The sequence below is a fragment of the Ylistrum balloti genome, unplaced genomic scaffold, assembly GCF_031769215.1.
Source record: "Ylistrum balloti isolate Yb309-2 unplaced genomic scaffold, AGI_CSIRO_Ybal_v1 Utg369864, whole genome shotgun sequence".
NCBI classification, from domain to species: domain Eukaryota; kingdom Metazoa; phylum Mollusca; class Bivalvia; order Pectinida; family Pectinidae; genus Ylistrum; species Ylistrum balloti.
Window position 1 is genome coordinate 64,901 of NW_026782010.1, and position 22,734 is coordinate 87,634.

A 22,734-nucleotide genomic window follows, 5' to 3' on the forward strand; every position below is an offset into this window, starting at 1 on the left:
ACTAGTTTTCCTTATCTTTGTGACCTTTTGTGACCTCAAATTGCGGCCAATCAAAACATCACCTGAGGAAGACTAAAACAAAAGTAGGAGACATACAATAGAAAATGTTTTTTGTCCTTTAATAATGAATTATTTTCTAAAGAAATTTAATAATAAATTAAAATGGTACTTTCTTCTGGTCAAAGATTGCTGTATGTTTTATAGTCACACCAGCTTTCTAATATCATTACTATGTTTTTAAAGTGTTTGGCTGCAAGGATTTTATGTCCAAGGGTTATGGTGAGTGTGAAGGGATCTATGGAACAGTAGGTACGATTTCCCTTCTCTATGTGTATGTTGGCTGCCTTCTTTGTGGTTTCTGTTGAGAACACTTTTCTAGACACAAGTATTTCCGTCACCATTTGTACATATTTTCATTTTTTTTTGTTAACATTTCCACATTATTTTCATTTGAATAGTTTTGAAAGACACAGGTCATAACATTAATGAGATATGTCTTTTTGTCTTAAAATACTGACAGTCTCAAATCATTGTCTTACTATGATTTAACATTGACCGTCTCCTATCATTTTGTCTTACTGAGATTTAAACATTGACGGTTTCCCATCATTATGTCTTACTGAGATTTAAACATTGACTGTCTCCTATCATTATGTCTTACTGAGAGTTAAACATTGACTGTCTCCCATCATTATGTCTTACTGAGATTTAAACATTGACTGTAACATTGACCGTCCCCCATCATTATGTCTTACTGAGATTTAAACATTGACGGTTTCCCATCATTATGTCTTACTGAGATTTAAACATTGACTGTCTCCTATCATTATGTCTTACTGAGATTTAAACATTGACTGTAACATTGACCGTCTCCCATCATTATGTCTAACTGAGATTTAAACATTGACCATCTCCCATCATTATGTCTTACTGAGATTTAAACATTGACTGTCTCCTATCATTATGTCTTACTGAGATTTAAACATTGACTGTAACATTGACCGTCTCCCATCATTATGTCTAACTGAGATTTAAACATTGACCATCTCCCATCATTATGTCTTACTGAGATGTAAACATTGACTGTCTCCCATCATTATGTCTTACCGAGATTTAAACATTGACCGTCTCCCATCATTATGTCTTACTGTTGGGTAAACATTGACTGTCTCCCATCATTATGTCTTACTGAGATGTAAACATTGACTGTCTCCCATCATAATGTCTTACTGAGATTTAAACATTGACTGTCTCCCATCATTATGTCTTACTGAGATGTAAACATTGACTGTCTCCCATCATTATGTCTAAATGAGATGTAAACATTGACCGTCTCCCATCATTATGTCTTACTGTTGGTTAAACATTGACTGTCTCCCATCATTATGTCTTACTACGATTTAACATTGACTGTCTCCCATCATTATGTCTTACTGAGATTTAAACATTGACCATCTCCCATCATAATGTCTTACTGTTGGGTAAACATTGACGGTCTCCCATCATAATGTCTTACTGAGATGTAAACATTGACGGTCTCCCATCATTATGTCTTACTGAGAGTTAAACATTGGGTGCTTTGGTTGGACAAAGGTATTTTTTCTTCGATGAATTTCTTTTTTTGAAACTTATGAAATTGTTCATGCTTAACATTATGATTCTGTGTGACATGAGTGCATGAACACTTTAGAATGCATGAAAACTGAGAAAAAGATTTCTGAATGACAAATGAAATGCATGAAATTAAGATGGAAATTTGTCAGATCTATAAATTGAAGTCCACTGACTGTCTGCTGATTATGACCTTGATGACGCGATAACACTTATGAAAACTACGACTGACATAGAATTCCTTTCTTGTATTTTAGACCGTCTAGAAGTTTTATCTCAATCTGAATATGACATTGAGCTCATTTTGATTTTAAGTATTGTGGATTGTTTTAAACAAAGAAAGATTTTAAGTTTCAGGATTTTGTTTGGTCTACAGTTGATTATTGATACTAGGCATATTTTAATTTCCGGTGTCGTCCTGGCTTAAATTTTGATTGCAGACTTTATCTTACAAGTTTTGGTTTCTGATGTGATGACATTTATTTGGATTGTAATTAGATGCTGATGCCTGTATAATCCGTATTGTATTATGAAGGTCTGTGATTTCATGTTGTTGCTATTATTTCTCACTGGCCTGTTCTTTTAAGTTTGCTTACTGAAATGCTTTGGTGTCCTTTCTGTTTACTGCGTCTTCCATCACCTTACCAAATGGTTAGGGATCAATCACAATGAATCCAAGGGTGACTGGTCACGACACAGCCCAGAGTTAAAACATAAATCCTCACACATATATCAGGACCTTAGGGGGTTTCCCTTTCAAATCCGAGCTGTGAGCCCTCGACGTCTAGCAATAGATTTAAGCTCATAACAAGACTACCTGATAGATCCTGGTACCAGTATATATATCAACACTGTAGACAGATCCTGGTACCAGTATATATATCAACACTGTAGACAGATCCTGGTACCAGTATATATATCAACACTGTAGACAGATCCTGGTACCAGTATATATATATCAACACTGTGTAGACAGATCCTGGTACCAGTATATATATCAACACAGTGTAGACAGATCCTGGTACCAGTATATATATCAACACTGTGTAGACAGATCCTGGTACCAGTATATATATCAACACTGTGTAGACAGATCCTGGTACCAGTATATATATCAACACAGTGTAGACAGATCCTGGTACCAGTATATATATCAACACTGTGTAGACAGATCCTGGTACCAGTATATATATCAACACTGTAGACAGATCCTGGTACCAGTATATATATATCAACACTGTGTGTGTAGACAGATCCTGGTAGTATATATATCACACTGTGTAGACAGATCCTGGTATATATATCAACACTGTGTAGATATAGATCCTGGTACCAGTATATATATCAACACTGTGTAGACAGATCCTGGTATATATATCAACCAGTAGTATATATATCAACACTGTGTAGACAGATCCTGGTACCAGTATATATATCAACACTGTGTAGACAGATCCTGGTACCAGTATATATATCAACACTGTGTAGACAGATCCTGGTACCAGTATATATATCAACACTGTATAGACAGATCCTGGTACCAGTATATATATCAACACTGTAGACAGATCCTGGTACCAGTATATATATCAACACTGTAGACAGATCCTGATACCACTATATATATCAACACTGTGTAGACAGATCCTGGTACCAGTATATATATCGACACTTTGTAGACAGATCCTGGTACCAGTATATATATCAACACTTTGTAGACTGATCCTGGTACCAGTATATATATCAACAATGTAGACAGATCCTGGTATCAGTATATATATCAACACTGTGTAGACAGATCCTGGTACCAGTATATATATCAACACTGTGTAGACAGATCCTGGTACCAGTATATATATCAACACTGTGTAGATAGATCCTGGTACCAGTATATATATCAACACTGTGTAGACAGATCCTGGTACCAGTATATATATCAACACTGTGTAGACAGATCCTGGTACCAGTATATATATCAACACTGTGTAGACAGATCCTGGTACCAGTATATATATCAACACTTTGTAGACAGATCCTGGTACCAGTATATATATATCAACACAGTGTAGACAGATCCTGGTACCAGTATATATGTCAACAATGTAGACAGATCCTGGTACCAGTATATATATCAACACTGTAGACAGATCCTGGTACCAGTATATATATCAACACTGTAGACAGATCCTGGTACCAGTATATATATCAACACTGTGTAGACAGATCCTGGTACCAGTATATATATCAACACTGTGTAGACAGATCCTGGTACCAGTATATATATCAACACTGTGTAGACAGATCCTGGTACCAGTATATATATCAACACTGTGTAGACAGATCCTGGTACCAGTATATATATCAACACAGTGTAGACAGATCCTGGTACCACTATATATATCAACACTGTGTAGACAGATCCTGGTACCAGTATATATCAACACTGTATGGACTGATCCTGGTACCAGTATATATATCAACACTGTGTAGACAGATCCTGGTACCAGTATATATATCAACACTGTGTAGACAGATCCTGGTACCAGTATATATATCAACACTGTGTAGACAGATCCTGGTACCAGTATATATATCAACACTGTGTAGACAGATCCTGGTACCAGTATATATATCAACACTGTAGACAGATCCTGGTACCAGTATATATATCAACACTGTGTAGACAGATCCTGGTACCAGTATATATATCAACACTGTGTAGACAGATCCTGGTACCAGTATATATATCAACACTGTGTAGACAGATCCTGGTACCAGTATATATATCAACACTGTGTAGACAGATCCTGGTACCAGTATATATATCAACACTGTAGACAGATCCTGGTACCAGTATATATATCAACACTGTGTAGACAGATCCTGGTACCAGTATATATATCAACACTGTGTAGACAGATCCTGGTACCAGTATATATATCAACACTGTGTAGACAGATCCTGGTACCAGTATATATATCAACACTGTGTAGACAGATCCTGGTACCAGTATATATATCAACACTGTAGACAGATCCTGGTACCAGTATATATATCAACACTGTGTAGACAGATCCTGGTACCAGTATATATATCAACACTGTGTAGACAGATCCTGGTACCAGTATATATATCAACACTGTGTAGACAGATCCTGGTACCAGTATATATATCAACACTGTGTAGACAGATCCTGGTACCAGTATATATATCAATAAGATCCTGGTACCAGTATATATATCAACACTGTGTAGACAGATCCTGGTACCAGTATATATATCAACACTGTGTAGACAGATCCTGGTACCAGTATATATATCAACACTGTGTAGACAGATCCTGGTACCAGTATATATATCAACACTGTGTAGACAGATCCTGGTACCAGTATATATATCAACACTGTGTAGACAGATCCTGGTACCAGTATATATATCAACACTGTGTAGACAGATCCTGGTACCAGTATATATATCAACACTGTGTAGACAGATCCTGGTACCAGTATATATATCAACACTGTGTAGACAGATCCTGGTACCAGTATATATATCAACACTGTAGACAGATCCTGGTACCAGTATATATATCAACACTGTGTAGACAGATCCTGGTACCAGTATATATATCAACACTGTGTAGACAGATCCTGGTACCAGTATATATATCAACACTGTGTAGACAGATCCTGGTACCAGTATATATATCAACACTGTAGACAGATCCTGGTACCAGTATATATATATCAACACTGTGTAGACAGATCCTGGTACCAGTATATATATCAACACTGTGTAGACAGATCCTGGTACCAGTATATATATATCAACACTGTGTAGACAGATCCTGGTACCAGTATATATATCAACACTGTGTAGACAGATCCTGGTACCAGTATATATATCAACACTGTGTAGACAGATCCTGGTACCAGTATATATATCAACACTGTGTAGACAGATCCTGGTACCAGTATATATATCAACACTGTGTAGACAGATCCTGGTACCAGTATATATATCAACACTGTGTAGACAGATCCTGGTACCAGTATATATATCAACACTGTGTAGACAGATCCTGGTACCAGTATATATATCAACACTGTGTAGATAGATCCTGGTACCAGTATATATATCAACACTTTGTAGACAGATCCTGGTACCAGTATATATATCAACACAATGTAGACAGATCCTGGTACCAGTATATATATCAACACTGTGTAGACAGATCCTGGTACCAGTATATATATCAACACTGTAGACAGATCCTGGTACCAGTATATATATCAACACTGTGTAGACAGATCCTGGTACCAGTATATATATCAACACTGTGTAGACAGATCCTGGTACCAGTATATATATCAACACTGTGTAGACAGATCCTGGTACCAGTATATATATCAACACTGTGTAGACAGATCCTGGTACCAGTATATATATCAACACTGTGTAGACAGATCCTGGTACCAGTATATATATCAACACAGTGTAGACAGATCCTGGTACCAGTATATATATCAACACTGTGTAGACAGATCCTGGTACCAGTATATATATCAACACTGTGTAGACAGATCCTGGTACCAGTATATATATCAACACTGTGTAGACAGATCCTGGTACCAGTATATATATATATCAACACAGTATAGTATATATATCAACACTGTGTAGACAGATCCTGGTACCAGTATATATATCAACACTGTGTAGACAGATCCTGGTACCAGTATATATATCAACACTGTGTAGACAGATCCTGGTACCAGTATATATATCAACACTGTGTAGACAGATCCTGGTACCAGTATATATATCAACACTGTGTAGACAGATCCTGGTACCAGTATATATATCAACACTGTAGACAGATCCTGGTACCAGTATATATATCAAGTACCAGTATATATATCAACACTGTGTAGACAGATCCTGGTACCAGTTTATATATCAACACTGTGTACTCAGATCCTGGTACCAGTATATATATCAACACTGTGTAGACAGATCCTGGTACCAGTATATATATCAACACTGTGTAGACAGATCCTGGTACCAGTATATATATCAACACTGTGTAGACAGATCCTGGTACCAGTATATATATCAACACTGTGTAGACAGATCCTGGTACCAGTATATATATCAACACTGTGTAGACAGATCCTGGTACCAGTATATATATATCCTGGTACCAGTATATATATCAACACTGTGTAGACAGATCCTGGTACCAGTATATATATCAACACTGTGTAGACAGATCCTGGTACCAGTATATATATCAACACTGTGTAGACAGATCCTGGTACCAGTATATATATCAACACTGTGTAGACAGATCCTGGTACCAGTATATATATCAACACTGTGTATATAGATCCTGGTACCAGTATATATATCAACACTGTGTAGACAGATCCTGGTACCAGTATATATATCAACACTGTGTAGACAGATCCTGGTACCAGTATATATATCAACACTGTGTAGACAGATCCTGGTACCAGTATATATATCAACACTGTGTAGACAGATCCTGGTACCAGTATATATATCAACACTGTAGACAGATCCTGGTACCAGTATATATATCAACACTGTGTAGACAGATCCTGGTACCAGTATATATATCAACACTGTGTAGACAGATCCTGGTACCAGTATATATATCAACACTGTGTAGACAGATCCTGGTACCAGTATATATATCAACACTGTGTAGACAGATCCTGGTACCAGTATATATATCAACACTGTGTAGACAGATCCTGGTACCAGTATATATATCAACACTGTAGACAGATCCTGGTACCAGTATATATATCAACACTGTAGACAGATCCTGGTACCAGTATATATATCAACACAATGTAGACAGATCCTGGTACCAGTATATATATCAACACTGTGTAGACAGATCCTGGTACCAGTATATATATCAACACTGTAGACAGATCCTGGTACCAGTATATATATCAACACTGTGTAGACAGATCCTGGTACCAGTATATATATCAACACTGTAGACAGATCCTGGTACCAGTATATATATCAACACTGTGTAGACAGATCCTGGTACCAGTATATATATCAACACTGTGTAGACAGATCCTGGTACCAGTATATATATATCAACACTGTGTAGACAGATCCTGGTACCAGTATATATATCAACACTGTGTAGACAGATCCTGGTACCAGTATATATATCAACACAGTGTAGACAGATCCTGGTACCAGTATATATATCAACACTGTGTAGATAGATCCTGGTACCAGTATATATATCAACACTGTGTAGACAGATCCTGGTACCAGTATATATATCAACACTGTGTAGACAGATCCTGGTACCAGTATATATATCAACACTGTGTAGACAGATCCTGGTACCAGTATATATATCAACACTGTGTAGACAGATCCTGGTACCAGTATATATATCAACACTGTGTAGACAGATCCTGGTACCAGTATATATATCAACACAGTGTAGACAGATCCTGGTACCAGTATATATATCAACACTGTGTAGACAGATCCTGGTACCAGTATATATATCAACACTGTAGACAGATCCTGGTACCAGTATATATATCAACACTTTGTAGACAGATCCTGGTACCAGTATATATATCAACACTGTAGACAGATCCTGGTACCAGTATATATATATCAACACTGTGTACTCAGATCCTGGTACCAGTTTATATATACCTCTACTCTCCATTCGGCCTGTTTAGTTTCAGTCCCATAGTACTGTTCATGTGTATACCGCAATAATTAAACTTTGTTTTCATTTCAGTAATAATTACCATAACTTTAGTATGCAAATACAGTACCTACACCCATCTTTGTATCCCAACAACAAAAGATTCAAAAGAAAAACAATCCCGCCCTCCCTACGATCCATGAGCCATCACGGCAGGAACGCAGAGTGATCTCCCTTCCTCTTACCTTTATGGCTGCCGACGAGTGCGGAGGTGTCTGAGCTAAGTGCTTTTCTTACTCCTTCTCTTCGTACTGCCATTGTCGTTTGAGTATATTGTTACTCTATTAGTAGTCTATAAACCCATCTCCCAACTTATATTGTGAAATTAAGTATTGTCATTTGTTTATTTTGACCGTATTTCCGGCCGTTTTTTCCTCCACGTATTCGAGTGCGTGACTACTTGTCTCGTTGCTCGGATTTGCGTGAAGTTGGAATTTGTTTTCTTGCTGCTTTGTCGGCCGTGTTGTACGGCCGTTTTATTTATGCAGTGCAATCTTGCTGCGTACGGTAGGCTTTGTGCTCTCGTTCGTAGGTTTTGATTGTTCGAGAACTTCGTTTCCGGCCGTGTTTTTACTCCGCGTGTTCGAGTGAGTGACTACTTGTCTTGTCACTCGGATTTTCGTGAAGTTGAAATTGTTTTCTTGCTGCTTTGTCGGCCGTTTTGTACGACCGTTTTCTTTTTTTGCAGTACAATCTTGCTGCGTACGGTAGGTTTTATGATCTCGTTCGTAGTTTTTTGATTGTTAGAAAACTTTTTATCCTTGTTTTCATTGTTACAATTTTTTATTGTTTCGATGCTGGATAAAGGTGCCGGGTTTACGTCGGGGGTCAGCGCATGGATGTTCCTATTTCTATAGATAATGGGAACCCCATGATACCTGTCCCATTTGCCGACATTACAGCCAGACCTCACTATGTGAACTTTGTTTGCACATGGAGTCTGCTGCTTAGGCTCCCATGCCTTTCCAGCTAACTTTCCGCCGGAAGAGGGATTCGTCCTCTTCTTCCGGTAAGGGAAGTAAGCTTTTTAAGACCTCCCTCCTGAAGTTCTGAACCAGAGCGTTCCTGCTGGGGGTGCTCTCGTTCCACCGAGCTCCGCCCTTCAGCAGGGGGTGGCTCCCCCTGTCCAGGTGCGTCCTGGAGTAGGGGGGGGGCAGCCCGACCCTGACTCGGCGCAGTCAAGGGTCGAATTGGCCGGTAGCTCTCGATAGGCGGCGGTGTTACCGTCGGAAAGGGACTTCCGGTCGAGGTCTCTGATTCCTTCAGGGACCTCGGCACGCCAGGTGGCGTCGTTGGTGGGGGCCGCTTTGACTCCGGAACTGTGCCTTCGGGTATAGGTTCAGGGGCCACAGACTTTTTGTCAGGATTGTCTGTGGCTACGGGGATTAGTGACACTTGAGTTCACTAATCCTGGTGTCAGCGCGGGGTCTGTTTTCCCACCCTCACAGGCTTCTGGCTCTGGGACTTCCGTCCCAATCCAGATTTCCCAGTGCAGGGTTTCCCAGGGGGTTTTCCTCCAAGGGTTTGGGGCTTCAGGCCAGGAGTCCGGTTTCCGGTCTCCCTTTCCCCCGGGCTCAGGGAGTAGGGGTGCCTGCGGGCACTTATTCCTGGGTCGCCCAGGCCAACCTGCGGATGGTTTTGGGTACCAACAGTTACTCAGCAGTTACGGGCTTAGCCAGTACATGTCTGGGTTTCCACCTGGTGGGAGTGGCGGTTCATCCTGGTCCTTTGGACAGGATGTCCAGCCCCAGACTCAGGCAGGCCATCTTGGCCAGTTCTGGGGTCACTCCCGGCCCGCTGGACCGTTCCCATTCCCTCAGGGGTTTGGGTTTTTACCCCATGGGTCTTCACTCGTGGAACCCATAGGGGTTGGTCTCTCCTCTAGGAGATGTTATAGCAGTGCGGAATCCCCCCAATGTTCTGCTACTTCGGGGGCCTTGTTGGCCGGTCCTATAAAGGTTTGCCAGACCTTAAGGACTTCCGCCTCCAGCGCGGACCCGTCGGTCTCCTGTTCCCAGGGGTCGGCTTCGGGTCTCCGACCCAAGCCTACAGCTACAGCTGTTGGTCGCGCTGCGTCCAAATGCCATAAAGAGGAGTTCCCCTCTGCGGAGATGGCTCCTCTGGCGGCCCCTGTTCCTCCCAAGGGGACTTCGGTCTCTATTGAGGAGGAGATGGACATCGAGGGTGCGGGCTCGGCAGAGGAAGACGATGTCATTCATCTTTCTCCTGGGCCAAGAGGGTTCACAAGGGGAAGATGGCCCTGAGACTGCTGAAGCTGAGGCTCAGCATGTGCTTTCTGGGATGCGGGTCCTCCGGGCCAACATCTCCCGGATTCTCAGGGCGGAGGTTTGCCCACCGCCTCAGCATCGTCGGCGCCTGAATCCACCATCCTTCTGGGTTCCCTGGTGGCTCCTCGGGCTTCCGTTCGCTCAGATCGGTCTCTGCCAGAAGGCAATATCATGTCTTCGGTTCTGGCCACGGCCCGGGCTCCGGTTTTAGAGAAGGACTCCTTCTCTACCCGTGCTCTCGGGTTTGTCGGTCTGCAGCTCAGTGTTGGTGAATTGTCGGAGGCTTCAGCTTCCGACTATGCCACACATGATGGGCAGCTGGCCTCTCAACCAGCACAGCTGGAGTTGAGACAGCTGGCTGCCTGGCCCGGCAAATCAGTGGACCAGGTGGTGCTCGATCCCAAAGAGCACCACAGGATGGAGAGAATGTTGCACCTCTCCATCCAAGTTCTGTCATACATAGACTTCCTGACAGTTTGTCTATACAGGGTATCCGATTTGCCTGAGTGTCGGTTATCCGAGACAGAACAGCCGACATACAGGACACGGCAGCCTTGCAGGTTCTCTGCTCGTCAATGCCGTGTTGGCTAGGCAGTTTTCAGTTCTGAAATTCCGCCCAGTCCAGTAACCCTACCGTTTCCGCTTGTTGAATGCCCCCTTCTAGGGCTCTACCCTGTTCAGGGGAGCTCTTCCTTGGGTTCAGAAGGATATGAAGGAGGACTCGGTCGCCTCAGCACTTCTGGTGAAGAGGTTTCAGGCTGAGAAGGCCAGTGCCTCGCAGGGGTCAGTGCCTCCTAAGAAGAAGGCGAAGTCTTCGGCTGCTCAGTTTTCTGCACAGCCCAAGTCCCAACCTCACTTCAACGGCAACAAGGGGAAGGGTAGGAAGGGTAAGAAACCTCCTGGGGGCAAGAAGAAGGGTTCCTGACTATTTCTGCTTCTTGGCCGCGAAAGGCGAAGGGTATGGCCGGGTGGACGGTGGTTCTCCTTTCCCGGGCTCATGTCCTTCTCCTGCAGGCTCAGGCTCCGGGTGGGCAGACGATTCTCTGGTCTGGCAGGGGCTCGATCTGCCCCATCCGGAACTCCCTGTGGGCGGACGTCTCTCTGCTTTCCTTTCCTAGTGGCAGGATATTACAGAGGACGCTTGGGCTTTTGTCGGTGGTCAGGGAGGGTCTAGGTATTCCCCTTCTTCAGGATTCGTCCCTCGCCTCCTGGCCGTTTTTGTTTCTTTCCTCCTCCCGGGGATTCAGAAAGGGCACGGGTGCTCCAGGAGGAAGTAGGGACCATGCTGCCAAGGCAGAGATGCCCTTGGGGCTCACGACAGCTCCTTTGGTGTTCACCAAGTTGCTGCTGGTGTTTCCTTCACTCCTGCAGAATAGACGTCCACATCTATTTCGACGACTCCCTCATGCCTCTTTTGGTGTGGGAATCGTTAGTGAAGGACACTCGTCTGGTCCTGAAACTCTTGCTCAGAGTCGGCTTCATTCCTTCCAGAGAGAAGTCAGAGGTTCCTTCATATTAGGACTTCTTCTTCCTGGGGAACCATTTTGACATGGTTCGGGGCTTAGCCCTTCCACCTCTGGAGAAGTTTGAGAAGGTCAGGGCTCTGGCTCTGACTTTCATCACTTGGTCACTTGTCCAGGTACATTGGTTCCTCAGTTTTCTGGGGTATCTCAACTCCTTGGCATATGTGGTCCCCCTAGGGAGGATTCACATCGGACCTCTCCAGATGTTCCTCCTGTCTGACTGGGTTCCGTCATCCAGGAGGCCTGGATCCCGCTTACCCAGTCGGTCAGGGAGTTCTCTTGCTGGTGGACCATTCAGGAGAACGTTTTCCACGGGGTACCTCTGACCAAGCCTATCCCCTCTATGATCCTGTTCATGGACGCGTTCATGACAGGAATGTGAGCTTACCTCGATGGGGGAGTGGTCTGGCGAATAACTCTCGGAGCACATCAGTGTACTCGAGATGAGACTGTTCATTTGGCTCTGCAGTCCTTTAGGGGTATCCTGCAGTCCAAAGTGTGGCTACCGACAACAGTTGTCGCGTATCTGGAGAGACAGGGGCCACCAGGTCTCATGTCCTGTGTGCCCTCTCCATCCACATCCATCTTCTCTGCCAGGACATGCAGTTGACCATAGCGGTCAAGCATCTTTCTGGCAGGCTGAGTGTGTTGGTGGCCACTCTCCAGGCGCCACCAGCCGGTGTTGACGGAATGGCAGCTGTGTCCCTTGATTTTCAAGGGGAATTGTCAGGCGTGGGACAGACCTATTATAGACCTGTTTGCCACTTCCCTGAACAACCAGCTGCTAACCTTCGTCTCCCCGGTCCCAGACCGTAAGGCGTGGGCTGTGGACGCCCTTTCTCTGGAATAGGAAGGGACGTATGCATATGCATTCCCTCCCTTCAACCTGGTGGGCAGGGTTCTACAGAAGTTCTGGGAGCATCACTGCTCCTTACTTCTGAGAGCCCCTCTGTGGCCGAGGCAAGCTTGGTTTCAGGAGCTCTTGTCGTTTCTGGTGGAGGAGCCCTTGGCTCTCCCCACCAGACCGAATCTCCTTCGCCAGCCTTGGCCCAGAACGACACACTCTTGACCAGAGATCCTCCACCTTCACGCGCTGAGGCTATCTCTGGAAGCCACGCCAAGGCAGGCTTTTCTCAAGAGGTGTCAGATTGCATTGAGCAATCAATCAGGGCTTCCTCTTCTGCCGTCTACCAGTCACGTTGGATGATCTTCTGTGATTGGTGTGTCGGCAAGGAAGCTTATTCATTCGAAGCCTCTGCATTTGATTGCGGAATTCCTAATCTCTCTGTTTAGGTACCGCTATCTGCCACCTGGCACTATTGCTGGCTATCGTACAGCTATTGCCAGAGTTCTTGCTTGTTATGGCAGGAAGGAGATCGGTTAGTCCTCCTCTCTTTCTGCCCTAATCAGAGGCTTTGCTATGAATAGAGTTGTTTTTAGCGAAGAATCAGGTTCCGGGGTTCTCGCACGATCCCATCAGGATCCTGGCTGTGACTAGCTCGGAGGAGCAAGATAGGTTGCTTTGTCCTTGTCGGGCTCTTAGGTTTTATCTTGATAAAACCAGGGGGGGGCGGGGCTCTCGATCCCGTCTGTTTTGCCCATTAAACAGGGGCAACGAGATATCTCCTCCCAGTCGGTTTCCAGGTGGGTTTGCCAGGTGATTTAGTATGCTTACGAGCATTTTGATGATCTGGCTCGGGCGAGAGTGAAAGCGCGGTCTCACGAGGTCAGGGCCCTTGCTTCATCCTGGGCCCTTCTCTCAATGAGTCCTCCTTTCAGGAGGTCATGTCTGCAGTATTCTGGCAGGGCAGGGATACCTTAACAGATTTTTATCTGTGATCCCTAGCTTCCCACTCAGAAGGCCTGTATTCATTGGGACCTTTGGTGGTGGCATAGTCAGTGGCTGGGCCTCCTCGTTAGCCCCGGGCCATGTCTTTCCGTACGGCGGCATGTGGGTACACCTGCTCTTTCACAGAGAGGTCCCTTCCTTCACTTTAGCACTCTGTTCTCCCTCCCTACTACTTTGGTTGTGCTGAAGGGGCTGCCTGGCTTCTAGTCACCACTACGGTAAGACGAATTCGCATACTAAAGTTATGGTAATTATTACTGAAATGAAATTGAGGTTTTTTAATGTAAAACCAATTTTCATGATGTAATACTTACCATAACTTTATGGAGTCCCACCCTATCCTCCCCTCTTCCTTATCTGCCTGGCTGCCCCTCTGTGGGGTTTACGCCATAAAGGTTATTAGAGGAAGGGAGATCACTCTGCGTTCCTGCCATGATGGCTCATGGATCGTAGGGAGGGCGGGATTGTTTTTCTTTTGAATCTTTTGTTGTTGGGATACAAAGATGGGTGTAGGTACTGTATTTGCATACTAAAGTTATGGTAAGTATTACATCATGAAAATTGGTTTTACATTAAAAAACCTCAAATTTGCTGATCTTGCACAAATTTTGTTTTATTTTCAAAGTAGTTTGATGTCTATTTATTGAAATACATGGATCTTAAACATTTACATATATTTCAATTCAGTATGTCTTAAAATTATGCTGTTGAAATTTTTGAAACAATATATTGACAAAAAGATTTAATAAAATTGTTGAACTGATGTTTAAGTGTAAAAGTGGTGTTTGTGTACATTTGACAGTTTTTGTCTCTTCATTGTTCAGTTTTAGAAGATTGAGGTTTAATCATGATAGTTTCATTATTTCTCATGTATATAATGACATGTATTGTGCTGTTTGCTAATGAATGTCATTTGCTATCCAATCTTGTGAAAAGTAAATGGTGGATATTTCTACAACCCCGATTGTATTGTTGATGTTTTGTTTGGTATCAAATTTTAAAGTATATGGAAAAGAGCTATTTATACAATGTGATTAACTTACAACTATGCATGTCTATGTTAGATGTGTTGTCTTAGCAACGGAACGATATGATTGGTTAATACTACGAATCAATCCTATAATTACCTGTTTAGTGTTTGTCATCACCTGTTTATACTCATTTTATATAGTCTTTATCTGAGATCAATGTTTCCCATATTCAATGTTTCTTGAAAACTACCAACACTAATTTAGTTCACTTGTAATATGAACTAAATATAGATCTAAAGCCCTGACTGAATTATCTGTAGTAGCTGTACAGGTTTCTTTACCTACATACGTATATGTTATTACTACTGATCTCCTTCCACATCAGTAACATTTCATCCCTTTCTAGTTTCTTGTAGGAACAAACTTGCAAAATGTCTTTTTCCTTTGTTAGCTTTTTTCTCTTCATTACAAAATAAAGATGTTAATTTGAAATGATTCATCAATGTAGGGATGAGTTATTTTTAGATTAAGGATACATGTCTGTGAGTATCACTGGTAAGATGTAGAGTAATCTTTATTGTGAAGACTGTGTAGAGCTGTGTGGAGTGAAATCTTTATTGTGAGGACTGTGAAGATCTGTGTGGAGTGAAATCTTTATTATGAGGACTGTGTAGAGCTGTGTGGAGTGTAATCTTTATTGTGAGGACTGTGTAGAGCTGTGTGGAGTGAAATCTTTATTGTGAGGACTGTGTAGAGCTGTGTGGAGTGTAATCTTTATTGTGAGGACTGTGTAGAGCTGTGTGGAGTGAAATCTTTATTGTGAGGACTGTGTAGAGCTGTGTGGAGTGTAATCTTTATTGTGAGGACTGTGAAGATCTGTGTGGAGTGAAATCTTTATTGTGAGGACTGTGTAGAGCTGTGTGGAGTGTAATCTTTATTGTGAGGACTGTGAAGATCTGTGTGGAGTGAAATCTTTATTGTGAGGACTGTGTAGAGCTGTGTGGAGTGTAATCTTTATTGTGAGGACTGTGTAGAGCTGTGTGGAGTGAAATCTTTATTGTGAGGACTGTGTAGAGCTGTGTGCAGTGAAATCTTTATTGTGAGGACTGTGTAGAGCTGTGTGCAGTGAAATCTTTATTGTGAGGACTGTGAAGATCTGTGTGGAGTGAAATCTTTATTATGAGGACTGTGTAGAGCTGTGTGGAGTGAAATCTTTATTGTGAGGACTGTGTAGAGCTGTGTGGAGTGTAATCTTTATTGTGAGGACTGTGTAGAGCTGTGTGGAGTGTAATCTTTATTGTGAGGACTGTGTAGAGCTGTGTGGAGTGTAATCTTTATTGTGAGGACTGTGTAGAGCTGTGTGGAGTGTAATCTTTATTGTGAGGACTGTGTAGAGCTGTGTGGAGTGTAATCTTTATTGTGAGGACTGTGTAGAGCTGTGTGGAGTGTAATCTTTATTGTGAGGACTGTGTAGAGCTGTGTGGAGTGAAATCTTTATTGTGAGGACTGTGTAGAGCTGTGTGGAGTGAAATCTTTATTGTGAGGACTGTGTAGAGCTGTGTGGAGTGTAATCTTTATTGTGAGGACTGTGTAGAGCTGTGTGGAGTGAAATCTTTATTGTGAGGACTGTGAAGATCTGTGTGGAGTGAAATCTTTATTATGAGGACTGTGTAGAGCTGTGTGGAGTGAAATCTTTATTATGAGGACTGTGTAGAGCTGTGTGGAGTGTAATCTTTATTGTGAGGACTGTGTAGAGCTGTGTGGAGTGAAATCTTTATTGTGAGGACTGTGTAAAGCTGTGTGCAGTGAAATCTTTATTGCAAGGACTGTGTAGAGCTGTGTGGAGTGAAATCTTTATTGTGAGGACTGTGTAGAGCTGTGTGGAGTGAAATCTTTATTATGAGGACTGTGTAGAGCTGTGTGGAGTGAAATCTTTATTGTGAGGACTGTGTAAAGCTGTGTGCAGTGAAATCTTTATTGCAAGGACTGTGTAGAGCTGTGTTGTGTGAAATCTTTACTGAGTTGATTATGTAGAGCTCTGGTTAGTGAAATTTTTACTGTGTTGACTGTGTAGAGCTGTGTTGAGTGAAATCTTTACTGTGTTGACTTTGTAGAGCTGTGTTGTGTGAAATCTTCACTGTGTTGACTCTGTAGAGCTGTGTTGTGTGAAATCTTTACTGAGTTGACTGTGTAGAGCTCTGTTGAGTCAAATCTTTACTGAGCTGACTGTGTAGAGCTGTGTTGAGTCAAATCTTTACTGAGCTGACTGTGTAGAGCTGTGTTGAGTCTTCCCTCTATGTTACAGGTGAAAGTAGAGCTAATGGAAATGGTCCCACTCCTGTACCCTCACCACCAGGCACTCCTAAGAAATGTGGCTCACGTAGCTCCAGTCCACATTTAGCACCTGACAGATCAGGTAAGTCTATGGACAATGCCTTAAATCACAACAGAAAAACTTAAATTAATCCACTTTGACCACTAAAAGAAAATTGAATCCTAACTTATGACCTCTGACCTCATTATTCAGACTGATTTTTGGCCGGGTTGCACATAGTGTATATATGTTGAAGATGTGCACCTCCTATTATGGATTCATTGTCAACATTGTACTCATCCGCAAACCGGCCAATTGTGGCTTTGCCCCATTTTTGACATTGACAGTCTGGGTTATGACATTTTCATTCTGTCTCTGATCTCACCATCTTTATTGTTCAATAGGATATTTGGGTCAGTAAACACAGTTGTGAAGATTTAACAATATTTCCAAACGTAGTATTTTACTATTCAGCTTCCCCCAAAACTGGCTCTCCAAACCGTAGCTTGAGCCCAAGATTAGCCAAGGTGGAGAGCAAACCTTCCCGAGGTGTGTCAGAGTCATCATCTCAGGCCTCTCTCAAAGACGAGACCTTTAGCACTCCACCCGACAGTCCAAGCCTCGTTCGCCGTGCACAGCTCAAAAAGGAGGCATCTTTTGACCGTGATTCCCAGTCACCTCCAGGGTCACCGGCTGTTCGCCCAAAACATCAGCCTTCAAGTTCCACTCCAAATACTCAGAAAGAGGCAGGACTTGCAGGACTTCCTCCAGCAGTTCCTCGGAAAGGAAGTATAGGTAGTCCGCACACATCACCAGCCAGGAGTGGCAGGCAAGTTGGAGGCAATTCACAACAAGGAAATGTGAAGTCAATTGATTTCTCTTTTCATTTACTGTAAATATTGTCTTTGTATAAATTAGGGAATTGTTCTGAATATAATATGATGTTGTTGATGTTCAACCATCCTGAATATACATTTGTATAAACTTGTCAGGTAAATATTGACTAGGAGTTTGTTGTTTTGATATTCTCTGAGGAGTTGAGAAATGAACAGAGTGTTACTTTTCGAGGGCAGCATCAACATTTGTGTTCAAACTGTTCCAATTAATTACAAGTGCTATATTACCAAACCTGCTGAATAGTTATAATAAGCAAGATCATATTAATTTTCAATAAAGATTTAAAAAAAAGTTAACAATTAATTGAACTTTGCTACAATTACAAAATATACAATAAATATCGTAACGAAACATTGAATATACTTAACATGTATGTAAAAAACCATCCAAATACATGTTAAGCTGAATTTCTTTCTATGTACATATTTGTTAAATCCTGTTTTTTTTTTTTTTTTTTTCTGAAGCTTTTGATAAAACCACAAAATTTGTAAAAAAAAACCTTTACAGTAAGTGAAATAATAGAACACAGATCAAAATTGGAAATCCAGAACTGATTTGAATACTACTTCAATCCTACTTAATGAATTTACAAATTATCTTTTATAATGCATTTTTGAACAAATCAAGTCAATCTCTATACTATAGGAGAGGGTCTGGCAGTCCCCGCCTACACTCCAGCCCATCCAGAGCATCACCTGTCAACATTTCCCCAACCCCAGGGTCAGGTAACTCAGATCGCTTATTCAACATCGGCTCAGCTTCCCCTAAGGATGAATCTCCAAGGTAAGATACCGCCAATGTTAGGTATTGCATTATGAATGTACAAATGATAGATTATTGTGGAGATGTCACCTATATTGACATTTGATATGGTCCTACATTGTTGATTAAAAGTATGTAAACTTATGCTTTGCTTATTGATACAAATGACCTATGACCTTTTTGAGTCTAATCTATTGACACTTGTTATGTTAGGATGTCACCGAAACCAAGTCGGAAAGACAGAGGAAGACAATTACGTTCTAAACGAGCATCATCTCCCTCATCAAGGGACATAACTCCTGTAGGAAGGGCACGGTCATCATCTGCATCCTCGATTCTGGACAAAGCTAAGGAACCTGTGAAGGATGCTCTATCCCCTTCTGTGGCTGAGTGCCTGCGCTCTGTATTTGCTGCATTCCTCTGGCACGAGGGTATAGTACATGACGCTATGGCATGTGCCTCTTTCCTGAAGTTCCATCCGGACCTGCAGAAAGAAATGTCTAAATATGCTAACCGCAAGAAACAGGAGAAGATGCGAGTGCGGCATGCAACAGATTCCAGTAAAGAATTCAACAGAAGGAAAGAGAACATGAATATTAATGAGGCAAGAGTAAGGTTTAATCTAGAGCCACAGTTAGTAGGTAGTGACTCTGACAGGTCAGATAAGTCAGAAAAGTTTGACTTGTTGGAGAAAACATTAGAGGTAAAGAAGGGAAAAGATGGTGTATACAGGAAGGCTACTGGCGACCGTCACAAATCTGATAGTGTATTGTATGTTGCAGAGGATGAGGATAAATCCTCACCGCTTCCTCCTACACTCCACCATCTTGTTTACTTCTGGGAGGAGCTTTCCTCCACTGTCCTCAGGGTCATCACACAGGAGCTCATCTACCCCAGTCCGGCAGTCTTGCTCCGCAACAAGAAAAATGAGAAGAAAGACAAGGAGAAAGATAAGAAAAGCAAGAAGAAAAAAGAGAACAAAGTACCATGGCGGGAGAATGCAGTTGGAGATGCCATGGCAGGAGTGTTTGCTGGAGGAGGGCCTGATAAAGGTGAAACGTCATGTGAACTTTGTGGATCAATGTTCTCACACCCAGTCACATTCCACATGCGGCAGACACATCCTGGATGTGGAAGACATGCAGGGGGTAAAGGTTACAACAGCAGTGGCAACTATTGTGGAGGATGGGCTGGAAACTGTGGGGAAGGGGGATATGGGGGAAGTAGCTGGTACCTCATATGTGAACGATGTCGCGAGAAATACCTCAAGGAGAAACGCCAACAGCAGAAAGACAAAGAGAAAGTGAAAAAAATGAAAAAGAAAAATAATCAATCCAGGCAGAGTGTTCTGACAACACTGGAACCTCATACTGTGCTCAAGAACAATGCAATGTTTCTGATGGACTTGGCTAGTGCCTCAGGGATCACCATCCCAATACAGACACACAAAAAATACCATGGTGTGAACCGTTCGGATCCCTTCCTTCCCAGCGTCTATGAGGAGTATGGATCCGAGCTGAACCCCTTCCCCCCTGTGCCATTTCAATACCTCATATCTCAGAGTGCTCAGAACTCTGACTCTGCGTTTGCTGATGACTTCTTCATTGACATGGATGAGCGTGTGTTTGTAAGGTCAGGGTCACTTAGTGTTAACCAGAAGCAATCCTTTCTTAGACCCAGACTACCGACAGAACCACGTCACAGTCCGCTGGCCAGATCAGGGTCTTTGGGCCAGGATATACGACCGCCATTGTCACAGATGTCTCCTTCTAGTCCTAAGGTTAGTTAGATATCATCTTCTGTTTCCTCAGTCAGTCAAATATCTCCCCCTTTAAAAGGTCAGTAAGTTCATCCCAAGGTCATGTACTTATCTCCCAAAGGTCAGGCAAATATCCTGAAGTTAAAAAAATAATGCTTTGTTGTGTTGCCTGTGTCTCACTAGGATACCTTTATTTTTCTCTGTAAATTACCTTTTGTCACACAATCTTGTAAGTTAAGGTTGGTCTGATATCTCCTAGACTTATGACTGCTAATTATTCTAAACAACAGATAAATACTTGGCTAATCAAACTTCTCTATAAAGTCCCATGTCAGATGAACATCTAATATAACCTTTCCTCTTCCTATTAGGTCAGTATTTATCTTCGTGTCCAAATAAAGTGTCTTTCTGTGGCATCTCTTGTACAATATCTCTCCATGGAAAATTTGTTTATTATTGTCGATTTATATCCCCGAAATCAAATGTCCATGAAATAGACAAAATTTAGTACTATGAAAAAATATGGGTCTATAATGTAAGTTTGTAGTCAAACATTTCAGAAAATGTTTTTAACACTATCAGGTGTATGTTGTGTTCAGGATATTTTTAACACTATCAGGTGTATGTTGTGTTCAGGATGTTTTTAACACTATCAGGTGTATGTTGTGTACAGGATGTTTTTCACACTATCAGATGTTTGTTGTGTTCAGGATGTTTTTAACACTATCAGATGTATGTTGTGTTCAGGATGTTTTTCACACTGTCAGGTGTATGTTGTGTTCAGGATGTTTTAAACACTATCAGGTGTATGTTGTGTTCAGGATGTTTTAAACACTATCAGATGTATGTTGTGTTCAGGATGTTTTTAACACTATCAGGTGTATGTTGTGTTCAGGATGTTTTTAGCCCACCATCATCAGATGGTGGGGTATTCAGTGGTCCGTCATCCGTCCGTCCGTAAACAATTCTTGTTACCGCTATTTCTGGAAAAGTACTGGATGGATCTTTCTCAAATTTCATATGCAGGTTCCCCTTGGTTCCTAGTTGTGCATTGTACCTTTTTTGGGCTGATTCGCATTCAAGATGGACGACAGGTGGCCATCTTGGATTTTGGAAGTAAAAGTTAATTACCGCTATTTCTGGAAAAGTACTGGATGGATCTTTCTCAAATTTCATATGCAGGTTCCCCTTTGTCCCTAGTTGTGCATTGTACCTTTTTTGGACTGATTCGAATTCAAGATGGCCGACAGGTGGCCATCTTGGATGTCGACAGTAATACAGCACAAGCATATTGTCCATTATCTACCTGTAACTGACTGCTATCTAATAATACTTTGGGATCTTTTTCAAATGATATTTGCTAATAGGTGCTTAATAAAAATATCTTGTGCCATCATTTGGAAGTGAAAGTTTGTTACCGCTATTTCTGAGAAAGAACTGGATGGATCTTTCTCAAATTTCATATGCAGTTTCCCCTTTGTCCCTAGTTGTGCATTGTACCTTTTTTTGGGCTGATTCGAATTCAAGATGGCCGACAGGCAGCCATCTTGGATTTTGGAAGTAAAAGTTAATTACTGCTATTTCTTGGAAAGTACTGGATGGATCTTTCTCAAATTTCATATGCAGTTTCCCCTTGGTCCCTAGTTGTGCATTGTACCTTTTTTTGGACAGATTCGAATTCAAGATGGCTGACAGGTGGCCATCTTGGATTTTGGATGTAAAAGTTTGTTACTGCTATTTCTTGGAAAGAACTGGATGGATCTTTCTCAAATTTCATATGCAGGTTCCCTTTGGTTCCAAGTTGTGCATTATACATTTTTGGACTGATCCGAAATCAAGATGGCTGATAGAGAGCCATCTTGGATTTTGAAAGTAAAATCTTGTTACTGCTATATCTGAGGAAGTACTGGATGGATCCTTCTGATATTTCATAGATATTGGTTTCCCTTGGTCCCTAGTTGTGCATTGTACCTTTTT

At 42.0% G+C, this 22,734-nt stretch overlaps 1 protein-coding gene across 1 annotated transcript in view; it reads left to right on the forward strand.

The window, feature by feature from the left end:
• Positions 1–22,734, forward strand: part of LOC132545930 (E3 ubiquitin-protein ligase MYCBP2-like) — a 130,310-nt gene that overhangs the window by 60,221 nt on the left and 47,355 nt on the right. Inside the window, exons 59-63 of the mRNA XM_060209607.1 lie at positions 2,268–2,411; positions 17,331–17,441; positions 17,814–18,168; positions 18,882–19,019; positions 19,212–20,778. Coding sequence (XP_060065590.1) covers positions 2,268–2,411; positions 17,331–17,441; positions 17,814–18,168; positions 18,882–19,019; positions 19,212–20,778 — 2,315 coding nt within the window. The remainder of the gene's footprint in view (positions 1–2,267; positions 2,412–17,330; positions 17,442–17,813; positions 18,169–18,881; positions 19,020–19,211; positions 20,779–22,734) is intronic.